The sequence below is a fragment of the Erpetoichthys calabaricus genome, chromosome 9 (assembly GCF_900747795.2).
Source record: "Erpetoichthys calabaricus chromosome 9, fErpCal1.3, whole genome shotgun sequence".
NCBI lineage: Eukaryota > Metazoa > Chordata > Cladistia > Polypteriformes > Polypteridae > Erpetoichthys > Erpetoichthys calabaricus.
This window is the reverse complement of record NC_041402.2, coordinates 78,685,658-78,700,540: the sequence shown is the minus strand read 5'-3', so window position 1 is coordinate 78,700,540 and position 14,883 is coordinate 78,685,658. Positions and strand designations below refer to the sequence as shown.

Sequence of the window (14,883 nt, the reverse complement as noted above, 5' to 3'; positions counted from 1 at the left end):
AAAAGAGCCCCACTCACAATCCATACTCAGGCTGTGCACAGTTTTGGGAAACTTAAGTTCCTTCAGAAAACTTTGCAAACATAAAAAGAACCGACAATGTCGGGCATATGATACAAACATGTCACAGGTAAAATGCTGTCTACTATTATTGAAATGTTTCCATTCTAAAGTTTAATATCAAAGAATATGCAACACACTTTCTTCAACTAACAAACCACTTTTATTATTTATCATCTTGCACTTAATATAATACTCATAGTGTAAATAATTGTATGCGTCACATTTATTCAATTACATGTTTTCTTTCTTTTATGAAAAGAGGGACACAATTTCTCAATGTAGTACCTGTTTAATAATTGACCACAAGTGGTTAATTCTCTCAGAAATCGTGTGGAAAATTTTAAAAATGCAACGTAATTACAGGCATATTATTTTGTAGTTCAAACAGTGAAGTAGCTGGATTTTTTCTCATTCCATTCATTCTCTGAAAAAATGGTACAGCACCATGGAGAGGAAGTAGACAAGAACCTGTTGGTCCTCCTTTTGTTATTTATTTATTTATTTTTTTAAGTCAAAATGATTTCTTCTCAATTGTTTTATATATTCATTTGTCACATAAAACTGTGTTTTAAATTAGAGCTTTTGCTATAAATTTTGAAAATACTATGTCTGTCCTCGTCAGGTTATAAATAGGGCTAAAGAGTATCAGGATCCATAGGTGAATGACGAAACCTTAAACCGTACCAAATATGTCCACTTTGATTTAAGAAAACATGTCTTCCACTTTTATGAGGCATTTTTGTGATAACAAAAGGAAACTAGAAATAATTATTTTATCACATATTGTTGTTGAGATAAGAAGGCATTTCCTGTTTGCTTATTTGCTCAAAGCCGCCATCGTGGATTCAGTTTAGATGTAAATAGGGAAGTCGATCAGCATGAAACTAAACACATGCCAGAATTTGTTTAGAGCAATTTTGACTGTGCATATGCAGGATATGATTATAAACTTGAAAAAGAAACGTTTACAGTTTACATCAACTTCCTTGTGGCAATCACGATATCTTGAAATTTATAGCGCTTAGGTTAGATGTGAACACTCGAATGGAACACTGAAAGCAAACCTGCGAGTTTGTACCACTCATTTCTCCATGAATGACTACTTGCACCCAAAGAGGAAAAGAAAACATGATCCAAACATATTTAAGGTGAGTCATTTCACTACAGATGCAAGTGATGTGGGCTGAAATGTAGGACCGTAAAATATTAACGATGAAAATGTTTACTAGCAAACTGAATACTCAATTGATGAGTAGCTCCTTGGTATGGTGGTAATGTAGAACAATCAATTCTGTTTTACTGATCTAGTGTCATGGGTTTGAATCGTATGTCTGGTCGTTGTCTGTGCAGAGTTTGCAAGTTCACCCAGGCATGCCATATTGTTATTTATAACACATATTCAAAGCCATAAAGATAATTTGAAATGGCAGTTACAGGTTAGCTTGAATGGGATTGTGCTTGCGTGGACAGGAACCTTTTACTTGCCTTTCACACAGTGCTGCAGAGTGAAAGACAATTGGTGAGATGTGGTGCAGAGCCAGTTTTCTTTTAAAATAGCCAAATCTCACAAATAGCTTGTTTACTTTTTTATTCTTTCCTAAAGTGACATGGATATACCCTTTTACAATATTTGTGCAATCTCAAGATGCGGATTAATATCCGATGTTTGGTAAATTTAAGCATTAATTTTATTATTGGATCAGTGTACCCTTCAGCTCCATTGTGAATTGCAAGAATAGACAAGGTTTTTTTTTTCACTTAAGAATACAATTTTATGTGGTAATAAAATAAATACTGTGATTGTGAAGAGGGCCAGTGCCTCCAGGCAAATTAAGCATTCGCCTAGGGTTCAGATCATAAAGGCAAGGAGGGGGGACCCAACCACATAGGTTAGCTACAGAACACTAATAAGCTTGGCCTGGGGTGCAACATAACCTAGCACCGCAATTCATTGTGAAGAAATAATTTTGAGCTAAAACACACCGATCGTATCCTTTAAAATGTGGGTGGGTAAAACATGCTTTCAGTGTACACTGCCTATATACAGTAGCATCTGTGCACGGCTTTGTGCTTGTGTGTGAGGACTGCCTTTTGCTTCATGGACACAATTTTACAAATTCACTAAGGTTCCAGCAAAAAACAAAGGTCTGGTTACTTCAATGAAAAAGATGTTCGGAGCAAGACCTGTCAAACTGACACAAATGGCAATTATTTTGCTTAGTATTTTAAAATACACTGAAGTCATCAGCATTTTGTGATGACCCAGAACGTTATCTTTGCTATATATAAATGTATATATGTATCTAACTCAGCTTAATCTTTAAAATATACTCGTATAGCAAACTCTTATTTTATTGTTTTCTGACAAAATGATATATTGTGAGCCATCCACAAATACCAAGGGGCACAATTACTGTTCAAAGATTAATTTCTTTGTGTAATTGCGGTGAAGACATATGGAAAGAAGTAAGGAAATAAAACTCCAACGTCTTAATTTCTGATGTTTTCCTGTAACATTCTGCTGAATCATTATGACTAGGAGGGAAATTTGGAGATGAGACGATTTTCATTTTACTGTCATTCTGCATTAAAAATGTTCATTATTTAATATAAGACGAGGTGAAGTATGACCCACAATAGTTTACAATCACTGCTGATTTTAATTGTTGGTGATGTGTCAATAAAAACCTTTCTTATATTTGTACTATGATTCTACCAAAATCCTGAAAACTTCAAAAACACTGCTAAACCCAATTTGAGAAAAAATATATAGAATATGTTAAGTGACTTGATAAAAATATGCTGCTAAAAACATTATCAGAATTTTGAATGGTGAAAATAAAGATTAGAATTTACAATAAATTTAGTAAATGACAAAAATGTATATTTTTTATTTGCACTAATATGTTTATGCTGAGGTCTTCAGGAATTTACAACATGTTTCTGTATGGAACCTATAAAATGAATTGTTGGGGTCATATTGTATTGGAACATCCTGCTTTTTCTCTTAAAAAATATCTTTTTTATTAATTAAGATCACAAACTTTCCTCTACAATTAATTATTTGGGAGATTTGTGCTGTTCATTCTTGCAAAATGGGGGTGGCTAGTTTGCAGGCCTAAATACAAATTTGCTTAAACACACATGTATATCTGTGAATTCTGTAAATATCACTAAAATCAGTTAAAGACGCTATACAGTTAATCTAAAGTGTACCACCCCTGCGTTGACATACTTATCATAAGACAATTTTTATTACACAGTCATACCTGTATTTGACGATGCAAAGCCTGGTAATGAGGGGCTGCCAACCCCTGGCAACAAGACTGGAGGGATCCCCTGTAGAGTGGGGTAAGCAGAAGGAAGGTTCAGAGCCTGAAGAGGGGGGCTGTCAAATATCGCTTGCTGCTGAGCCGCTAACCCCAATACCTCATTGGCTTTCTTGATCCGGTCCAGTTCTTGTTGAGCCATCAACTGCCGAACAGTGGCTGGATCAAAGTATTCTTTCTCTTTGTCCAGCTGACTTCCAATGGTGTCCTTCACTTTGGAGATGTGCTGCTGGGAGAAAATGTGGTCTCGGACTGATAGCCGAGCACTGTACTTGATGCCACACAATGTGCATTCAGTTTTAGGTCCCTCATACGATGTTTGGTTGATACCAAAGTGCTTGGCCATACTGAGTTTGGACTTTTTCTCCTTTGCTCGTGCATTTTGGAACCACACCTGAACAACCCTTTTTGGAAGTCCAATGTCATTGCCAAGCACCTCACATTCCAGCATAGTAGGAGTCCTGTAGTCATTAAAGCAAGATTTTAAAACCTTTAGCTGGAGGTTGGTCATCTGAGTCCGGAAGCGCTTTTGGCCAGGTCTGTCACCACTATCCATATTCTTGTTACCAGATGTACTGGCACCAGGACTGGGAGAACATGGGTCTGCCAGACTGGAGGTCTCACTGTAATCCACCAGTGTCTCATTCTCAAAATCCTTGGCATAAAAACTAGTTGCAGGGCTAACAAGACCTGAAGACATTTGGTCTTCATTCTCCAAAGATGGGGCAATTCCACCAGACTTAGAAATGAGGTCACCCTGATTATGGCCTTGTTTAGATTCAGACGACATTCCAGTGGCACTCTCATTATCAATATTGGCCTCATCCCCTGTTGTAGTGTCCGTGATGGCTGTATTAACTGAAGAACAATCATCATTATCCAGCTTACTCTGATCAAAACTCAGATTGACTGAAGACATTGTTTGGCTTTCAAAATCTTCCATTCCTTCCACCTTAATTGATGATGGGCTAAGCAAAGCTCTGGGAGAGAGATCCATACTTTTATTGACAGGTGACAAAGACGAACAGTGCCCATCACTATTGGTCTGAGGAAGATGGGAGAAGCTTGGCCCATCCATTGGATCCCCTTTTAGTTGATAACCTTCCTGATCCGGAAGCATACTGGAAAGTGTTAAATTGTAGCCGGCACGCTTGGCTTCATGCCAGTGGCGAGATCGGATGTGAGCTTCTAATGCAGTCTTTGCTTTAAAAAGAGCCCTGCAAAAAGGACACCGGCGATGGGCTTGGGCAGGCCCTACAGCACGGAACTGGCCTTTTCTTTCTCGGGCTCGTGTATTCTGGAACCATACTTGGACAACACGTTTTTTCAGACCAACCTCATGGGCAATATGATCGAGCATTTTACGGGTAGGATTGGAATCCAGAAGATACTTTTGGTACAAAATCTCTAGCTGCTCTGGTGTGATGGTGGTTCTTAGGCGCTTATCTCTGTGTGGCTCCTCTCCACTGTTCCCACTGTCATTCTCTCCAGGGCTTGCCCCAGCTTTCTCTTCTAGTTTTCTTTTAAGGGAATTCATGGTGGAGGTTGGAGTTGAAGGAGATGTAGCAGAACTTGTGGGAATTTGTGGCATTGCGCCTTGGAGTAGCTGGCTAGCCAGCAGGGGGTTGCTAGGATCAAACAGCATGAAAGGCATGTCCATGGTTCTGTCAAGAAACTGTGGGTGGATAAATTGGTTTTGCACTGTAAGAAAATGAAGCTGCTGGTGTTCTTGCCAGTGCTCAAATGAAGGAAAGGCCAGCTTGCATTGGTCACACTGGTAAGGTACCATCTGCTGAGACATATTTCCTAATTGCTGTTGTTGTGGAGTAGAGGTCAATTGTGGATTTAGGGGCAAATGTGATACCTGTGTAGGATTGGGGCTTACTTGAGAAACTGTTGAACCGCATTGTTGCTGATGAGACTGGGAAGGAGATGAAAGCTGTGGTGTCTTTGGTGCTGCCTGCACTCTTTCTTCCTGTTGCTGCTCTATCAGGGAATGCTGGGAGTTTTCTTGTTTTATTGACTCAGGGTTATCCTGCAGGTGGATCAGACCAGGTGCTTCAGATGACTGTTTACCTTTTTCATCGTATGAGTTTTGCTTGCTAGTGGGGATACCTTCTTCCTTTTCAGACATATATGGTACTGAGGATGAAGGTAAAGAACAAAGACTGGAACAGGAAGGCATTGGTGTGCTGCACGATGAGCCAGATGGTGTATGATATTCATGAAACGCATCCATGGAATCTTCATTTTGACTGTCATATTGCCCTTCCTCATCTTCATCTTTATAGCAGAGCTTCTTTTGGTGTTTGATGAGGTCAAAGATTCTCTGGAAAACCAGACTGCACTTCTTGCATTGGTAGTTAAGATTGCTGGTCCGAATGTAACGATCATTGGACAACTCTCTCCTTTCACCCTCTTTCCCACCTTCTCCTTGGTTTTCATAATTTTTACGAGCTTTTTGGCGGGCATTCTGGAACCAAACAACAATTACCCGCGTGGGAAGATTTAGCAAGTTTGACAACTGCTCAAATTCATCATCTTTGGGATAAGCATTGGCATCAAAGAAATCCTGCAGGATGCGCAGTTGGTAATCAGTGAATCGTGTCCTTGAGGATCTCTTGCTCCCAAAATAGTCAGGCTTCAGAGGTTCAGGTGAAGGGGGCTTTGAATCAATTTTGGGCTCTTCAAGGGTAGTGACAGGTGGGTTGTTAAAATTATATGGCGAGTCTTTGTTACGTTGTCGTTCTTTAAAGAGTGTATTGCGAAACCAGTGCTTGATGACCTTCTGAGGAAGTCCAGACTTATCTGCCATCTCTTTAATTTGTTCCTCATTAGGGGAGTTGTTAATGTCAAAATACTGCCGCAGGACACGTAGCTGGTCATCGGTAATACGGGTTCGGGGCCTTTTGTTTTGCTGCTGTTGTTGAAGCATAGCAGGAGTGAGCTGCTGTTGATATAATTGTGCTAAATCAGTAGACAGGGGATCCACAGCAGGAAGTTGGGTAGGGATCTGTGTAGGCAAAGGCTGAAGAGGCATGGGCTGCATCATGAGGGGTGGAAATATTGGCAGTTCCATGGACATAGGAAGCTGGGTCATGGACAATGGAGGTTGCGGAGTGGAAATGGCAGGAGGTGTGATTGGTGGTGCAGAAGCAGGGATGTTTGAAGCTGAATTTTGCTGGGGTGGAGCAGGTGGTGGAGGTGGGGGAGGTGGGGGTGGTGCATCTGGTGTCTGGGGTCTGAGAGGGTACAATTTGTCATAATGTTCTCTGTACTCTTTTGCAAATCTCTCTAAAGATCGGAATGGGAAAAAGGCTTGGTGGACATGCTCCTGGTGACTTTTTAATATCAAGATATTTGAAAACAACTTTCCACAAGCTTCACATTCCAGTTTTTCTAGGCCATCGTATGGATCCATGGCTCGACTACCATTGGTGTTGATACCTTGTCCTGAAGCTACATTGCCTCCAGCTTTTTTCTGTACCTTCTGCTTGTTCTCATTATATTGGATGACCAACTCAAACCCAAAATTTTCTAGTAGAGCTTTGGTAGCGTTGCCCCGTGCGTCAGAAGCAATTCTGGGAGGAGGGAAGCCAGACTCTGAGCTGCCAGCAGTTGTTGTCTGATGTTGCTCTTTCTTATCTTTGGGTTTTAGGCTCTCTAGAGTGCCATCCCTAGAGAGAAGTCCTCCATCATCTATCTTCTCAGCTACCTCTTTGTCTCGATGTCCATCCCTTTCTTTCTCATTGTGACATTGTGGCTTTGGCTTTTTTTCAACCTGTGAAAGAAGTGACACATTCTGCTGCAGCAAAGACATCTGCCCTTGCTGCTGTTGCTGTTGGTGATGGTGCTGTTGGTGATGAATTAACTGTTGCTGCAGACATGTTTGCTGTGCTTGTTGAGCAGAGTGCTTAAGGTCCTCTAAGAGAGAGGAGGATGGTCCAGGTAGGCTAAGAGCAGAGCTGCTAACTGGTAGGTTAAGCTCAGGATTGAGTTGGAACTCGGCACCAGGGATATAGAATGGAAACAAGAGATGCTGCTGCTGTAGCTGAAGCAAAGCTTCTGTGGTCATTGGGAAATGTTGCAGAAGTGCTGGGTTGAACAACTGAGATTGGATTAAAGCTGCTTGTTGCTGAAGCTCCTGCTGAAGCTGGGCTTGTGCCTGAGCCTGTGCCTGAGCTTGAGCTAGCTGTTGCTGTTGCTGGAACTGCTGCTGCTGCTGCTGGAGCTGTTGTTGTTGATGTCCTCTGGTGGACAGCATGTCAGCTAGTTTTTTCTTTTTTACATCTTTATGTTCTGAAGGAGAAGGGAGGCCAGCAGATGCCATTGGCATACCAATTATTTCTGCTGACAATAATGATGGCACTTGATTTCCAGCTGTCATGCTCTGAGAATTGTGGGACACTGCTGTAGAGTTATTACTATTGGATCCAACAGCATTAGTCATTGAATTTGGGCTTGGTGTAGATGTTCCTACTGATGAGCCACCACCCCCTACGCCACTTCCACTCGTACTAACTGTACTGCTGCTGCTGCCTCCAGCCGCTTCCAGTTTTGCAGCTCTAGCCTTGGTCTGGTGGAGAACTGAACGCATGTGAATCTCCAGTGTAGAACTCTGACTATAGGCCACATTACACGTGCTGCATTTAAATGGCTTGTTGTCTGGGCTGCTGGTGGGCTCTGGTTGGCCTGTGGTCGACTCCTGCAATGCTCTTTTGACTTTGTGTAGATGGGAGACAGAGTTGTAATGGACTAGGAGAATGTTCTTTTGAGTAAACGACTCCTTGCACACCGTACATTTAAATGGCCTGGATGGATCTAAAAACTTCTCCATGGTAAAATTTGGACCTTTCCTAAAAGGCAGTGCTCTTTTTGGCTCTAAACCGGAGTCTTCCTGAATAGATCCAGAATCACTACCAGCTGGGCTCTGTTTTTCTTCTGGGTCACTTTCTTCTCCTTCTTTGTCTTCCTCACCAATGGCACCTTGCTCCTCTCCCAGTGAGGGGTCACCCATGACCATCAAGTCACCATTAATAAGCAAGCCTCCATACAACTGTTGGATGTCAGCCTCACTGAGCTCTAGATGGCTAGTCTCAAGGTGCTTCTTAAGTGCTTGGAGAGTCCTGAAGCTACGCTGACAGAGACAGCACATGGTGGCTGCCCGAATAATATGATATTGCGAATGCAACTGGAGCTTTTCCACGGTTTTGAATGCCAAACTGCACTGATTACAGCGATATTTATAAACATGGCGATCTGAAACAGGGAGCTGAGGTCTCTTGTTGTGCACTTCATTGAAGTGGACTTGCAGAGAGTTGGATGTCTTGAAGATTTGATTGCACCCTTTCTTCCAGCAGAGAAAACCTGCAGAGTCTTCTTTTGTTGCTCCTTGGTCCTCCAGAGGTGATTTCTGAGGTTCTGTACTTCGAGGGTCCATACTGTCCACAGGTACACTGCTGACATGCTCATGATCAGCCTCAGGAACATCTGTCGAGCATAAACATTACCAAATGAATGAGAATAATAATAATGTACAATATATTACCATCAAACATAGCAGAAATGTATTGATCTATACTATTGACTTGTAACATAAGTAATGTGAAAATCAAGTAAATGCTTATATAGTGAACAATCAACTAGTAATAGACCAAAAACCATTTGTATTGACAGCCAGTTCCATATTGTAAACCTGCCTGCATCAAGTTAAAAACCTCAAGTCTAGACAGAGTATAAAATCCCTATCAAAACAAAAATACACTTATTGTACCTGTCTCAAACAACTCACTAACAACTCTGAAAATAGTACAATTTTCTTGTATTTACTTTACATGCGAGCAGATTGACTCACAATATTAAACAAGTGTCCCCTGAAAAATAACTGGAGCAAACAAGTGAGTGGATACGTACATCAGTCTTTTCTTATGGCTGCTGTTGGAAATGTAGCAGAAAATAATGCAGTGCACTGCTTACTAGTGGGATTACAACTCTGTGTAATTGAATGTTTCTCCATTTCTGTGAATCGGGGTCAATTAGTCTTAAAAGCATACATCTATATGGCATACAAAAACTGATATTGTCACCCTTATTTCTGCGGTAATGAAGTTTCATCTTCAGCACAGTCCTTGTCAATAGCATATCTGCCATGGCGAACTGAATACATTGCTTTGTTGTATTACAATATGTTTGCTCCTTTCTATGTTCTTGTTGAATCTTTTAGAAATTTAATATGTAAAAATAATTATTTCACAAACCAGTTTTCTATTACAGGTACTATGTGAAAGAATAGATGTGATAGGGCTAGAATGTGACTTCCCCTGATAGTGATGACAATGCACATCATAATGGAAGAATTGAGTAATGAAAGATAGCTAACTACTGCATTATTTGTTATCAGAGTCCTCTTTTATTATGTTAAAAACAGAAAAAAACAGTGTTCTTCTTTTCCATAAAAATAATTTACCTATTACATTTATTAGACTCCTTACATTTTCTTTAAAAAGTAACGGTAACAATTAATTGAACGCTGTAACTTAGTCAAATGAATAGAAGATTTGGCAAGGTTTCAGAATTTTGTCATACACATCTTCAAATAATGTTTGACACATAAAATAAGCTTGTAATTGGAAAAATGTACAAATCCCTGAAAAAGGGAAAATCCGAGAAATGCGTTTTTTTAAACAAAACATAAAAAACATTATGAAAATCATCCAAAAAAAGACCTGATCACCAGTCTTGGCAAACTTTACATTATATCTACTGTCAGATCTCTGGCTGCTGGTGTAGCCCTGTTTGAATCTCGATAGTATATAATACAAAATAAAATGGTAAACATGAACGGACCTGTTTTCTTTTTTGATTCTTCATTGTTTGAGTTGGCTGTAGTCTGAGATGAATTTTGTCCTTCCCGATCAGGCCCTGGTACTGGTATGAACATGCTTGTAGGTAGCACCTCTGAGGCACTTACCTACAACACAAAGCAAAAAGAGATTTATTAGAATTACTTTTGTAACTGAGTGGTATGTTACAATGACCATGGTTAACATTTGCTAATGTGTGGCCACTTTATTATTGTGTTAATGTTCATCACTTGTACCTTGTTAAAAAAAAACATGATAGATAAACCTCTCTAATGTTTTTAATTAATGTTTTGAAACGACTAGAAGCTAAAAAAGGCAATATGATTAAGACATCAGAATTGTGCACTTTCCTATAACTGTAAATATTTATCAAAACAAATGAGTTAAATGATCACATGACATCAATTATTGCAATACTATAATTAATTTAATCTAGTTAAGATGGATAATGTACAGAAGCCTACATACATTTTACACATTCTGAGAAGAAAAACAATTACAGTGAGAAAGTGTGAGGGAATATATCATGAAATGTTTAAACAAAAAGATATCTGGTAACAGTTCAGTGCACTTGACACATGGCATTTACAACGTAGTTTATAGGTAATGTTGTGACCACACCACAGAAAGAAAAACCAATAGTAAATATTAAAAGCAAAGTATTACTGCTGCATATTTGGATAATTATTTTACCTAGTGTGATTTATAAAATTAGGATACAGTATGCTGGTTAACATTTTATTTTTCCTTTTTATAACACCTCACAAAATAAGAGTCACAAAATAAGAATTAAAATAAAAATATCTTAGCCACTAGACCACACTGCCACTAGATGATAAGGTAACAAAAAAATACTAGGCTAGGAGTGATTCGAGAAGTTTTGTAATACTGGACACAGATCTGCATTTTGCATGATTCACACTAAAGGACGAGCAGCTTGATCAGTCGACAGATTGACACACAGTTTGTTGCTGTGTGCTAATTTTATTTTGTACATTTTTTTAATTAGAAGATTTCAAAAAGCAATGAATATTGATTAGAAAGTGAGGGAAAAGTGGCAGGGTTTTCTTAGCTTCGAAAGGTTGAAGTCAATCATGTGTGAATGACAGTGACCCCCCCCCTCCCCAATAACCCCACCCCTAAAAAGAAAAAGAAAAAGAAGACAACAATTCATCAAGAGCTCTCATTAGCAAGCTCCTATTTAACAATAATCAGTGATTGAGATTCGAAGAGTCTGGAAGATGAAGCCTCGTCTGCTTCACCTTCCTTCAATTAACTCCTGAAACAGAATAATCAGTGTCGCTCCCCACTCTGCATTCCAATTTAAAGCATCTTGCTTTTTAATTCTTTGCTTTGAGCCAAACTGGCACTAATTCAGCCTTTAACATGTTCACTGTCACTTCTCGGCATCTTCTACATTCTCCAGAATAAGAAAAGGATGCTTTCCTCCTAAATGTTCAGTAAATGCTTACCTTTCTAGCTTCATTCCCTATTATAGGATTATGCATAGTTTGATACACTGCAGAGCATGTGTGATTGTTGTCTTCCTTTTTGGTTGTAAAATAGTTCATTGTTATACACACACATTATATAATACGCACACACGCACACACACACACACATAACATCTCAAGCTCAAGTTTATTGTCATGTGTGCATAGTACAGTAAAAAAAATTCACTCGCATGTCTCAGTAATATTACTATATCAATATTCACACAAAATATATATGTATATAAGGTATGTGCTGGTGCATGAATGTGCATCTCTCTGTATATATTATATACACATAGACTGGTTTTATACTCACATATGCATATAAAATTAATCTTTCTATATACATATAAACATATACAGTACATATATATATCAAAAAACACTTAATATGAACATGAATGTGTAAATATTTGATCAAAATCTGTTCACAAGATTCTTTAATATCTTCTATGTATAATAAAAAACAAAAAAAGTAAAAAATAAAAACAATAAAGAGCTAACAATACAATTATAGCTGGTTATATAGTATAAAAGAGGAATTCATTAGATGTTGGCAAGTAATTTTCTTTTATTCTCTGTATTTTCATAAAGGCATTGAACCTTTATCCATAAGAACAATTTTCTAATCACCAACAGACAAGACGTATCCAAATTATTTTGGCGAGATATGTTTTACTCAATTGTCAAAGGACATTTAAGAAATTGGAAATAAAAGGTGGAGTCCTTCCATGTTGTAGCAGTTTGGAAGGGCAAAGGGTTAAGTGACACACTAAATACTTTTTTCCCAATCTTCAAGCAATTAGTATAATCAGGCATGGTACTGGAATGAAAGGAAGGATCTTTTTTATTATTATTAAAACTAAAAGTAGCAAATTAATGCAGTCTGCATAGAAAGTTACAAAAACAAAAACGCCAGTGATTTACATTACAAAGTGGACTGTATCTAGACAACTGCTTCATTAGGCAACAAGAGCCGAGCACTGAGAGTATCCCAAGGTCACTTTTAATTTAGACTGTCTAATTGGCAAACATAGTTCAAAATGGCTATCATCTAGCCAGACTTGGAATTAATGAAGCACAATTATTTTCATTACCCCTATCTCAGACAGACAGAAAATGAGACATAGGGAGTAAGGGTGCTGGAGCGAGAGAGAGAGAGAGAGAGGGAGAGAAAGGGAGGGAGGGAGGGACAGAGAGCAAGAGAAAGAGAGAGAGGGAGAGAAAAAGCACATCTTTATGCATAGTCGGCAAGAAATAAAAGTCACCTATTTCAGAATTCATTACGCTTGTCTGAGAGAGACATGCGAAAGGATAGAGCACCTTTCAATTTATTTCCACTTGTTAAAAAAAAAAAGCTGGTTTTAATGTGCATTATATGAGCTCTGCTTCTCTCTGCAGCCTTTTTGAATAGCTCAGTGCATTACCTTTATAGAAGAATGGCTACTGCTGTCTTACATACTAATGCCTTCCCTTTTGCTCTGCTGGTGATGATATTTGAGAGTGACGGAGATGACAGCCCACTATGTTGCAAATGCTTTTTCTTTTAGAAATCTTTTTTCAAAATACTAAAATGTTCATCTCTGAACATCAAATATTTGCAACAAAAATGGGAACAAACTTGTTGGTAAACAAAACAACATATTAAAATATGAATTCTTAAAGAAAAGCTTGATTCCCCTATTTGCAGATCTGCCCATACCAAAATGTCAGAAATGGAATTTAGTTTGGATTATTAAATGGATAAACTGACTAAAAAAAAACAAAATTAAAAAAAAAGCGTAACAGAAGTACAGCTCTTCGCCTTGGAAGGGTGTGTTATTGCACCCCAATTTAAACTTTCTTTGTTTTCAAATATTTTTTGACCAATGTATGCAATTTCAAAGAAGTGATTGAAAATGACTTCAGATGGATTTCGTAACAGTTTACTGGAGGTCATTTAAAAATAAATGTGCAGGAAATGCTGGAAAACATCTTGAAAACAAAAAGGTCAGGAGAGTGTGAGCCACGTTCTGTTATTCACTCCTTCTCAGGAACAATCCCCTTTTGCACTGAATAATATTTAAAAATGGTGTTTGGTCAGGCTATGTGACGCATCCTAATAGGTGCACAAGTCCAATTATACACATAGTCAGTGGAACACACAATGCAGGGCATAGATATTAAAAGAAAATAAAAAGAAGCCAGCTTTTCTAATACCTGTAGTCCAATACACCACCAATTTTCACACTTACTGTAAGTCAGTTACGAGAAGGTGTTCATTCTCATTGAAGCACACTGAATTCATACGTGCGGCACAACTCACCGTGGCAATGAGCTTCTCCACACAGTCAGGGGCCACACTGTGCAGATGGGTGAGGTGAAACTGAAGGTGGATCTTGTTATTGAGCATATCCTGGCAGAGTGGGCAGCGGAACATGGGCTGGACTGAGTGCTGTGTCATCACATGCATCCTTAATCGGTTCACGTCTGTGTTGCTGTATTTGCAGTACGGGCACTGGTACATCTGAGAGGATGAAAATAAGCAAAAGCGGATCAGCATACCAAAGACAGGTACCTTCCACTTAACTCTGGCTTCCTGTTGGCATAAATGACCAAGCAGTTGACAAAATTTGAAACAATAACGTTTCTTCTGAGCTAGGCTGTTGATCGATTAAAATACTCACTCCTCTAAATTAGAACAAAATAAATAATAGTCATCATGAGGTGTTCTTTTCCTGGTGACTTCTACTTTTTGTGAGATATATGTGAAAGAACTTTGTGCACTATCTAAAGACTTAATAGCCAATAAAATATTTTGTAGTTATGTAATCTAAAGGTTTTGGCTTTTTGGTTATCAAGTAAACATTGGGTTTCTGTAAAATGTCAATGTGATTTCAGATTTTCAGATTTCAGTGGCATCTAGTTGTATGAACTAGCTAACTTATAATTAGGTGTTTAAAACATCACGTGGGGCTGAGTAAGGTTCAAGCTAGAATATGAGATTGAATTAGCAGTGGAAACATTTTTTTTCAGTAAAATGTTTATGAATCTGGAGTGACTGTATATCACCAACGAGCCACAGCATGTTGCAGTCTGAGCTGCATCCCAGTAATCAACACAAGTAAAAATAAAGCTTATTCAGGAATTCAGAGCAAT

General features: G+C 38.7%; 1 protein-coding gene across 1 annotated transcript in view; it reads right to left on the bottom strand.

Annotated features, from left to right (window-relative positions):
• Nucleotides 1-14,883, bottom strand: part of zfhx3b (zinc finger homeobox 3b) — a 298,590-nt gene that overhangs the window by 12,848 nt on the left and 270,859 nt on the right. The window contains 3 exon segments of the mRNA XM_028809792.2: nucleotides 3,330-8,879; nucleotides 10,236-10,359; nucleotides 14,051-14,251. Coding sequence (XP_028665625.1) covers nucleotides 3,330-8,879; nucleotides 10,236-10,359; nucleotides 14,051-14,251 — 5,875 coding nt within the window.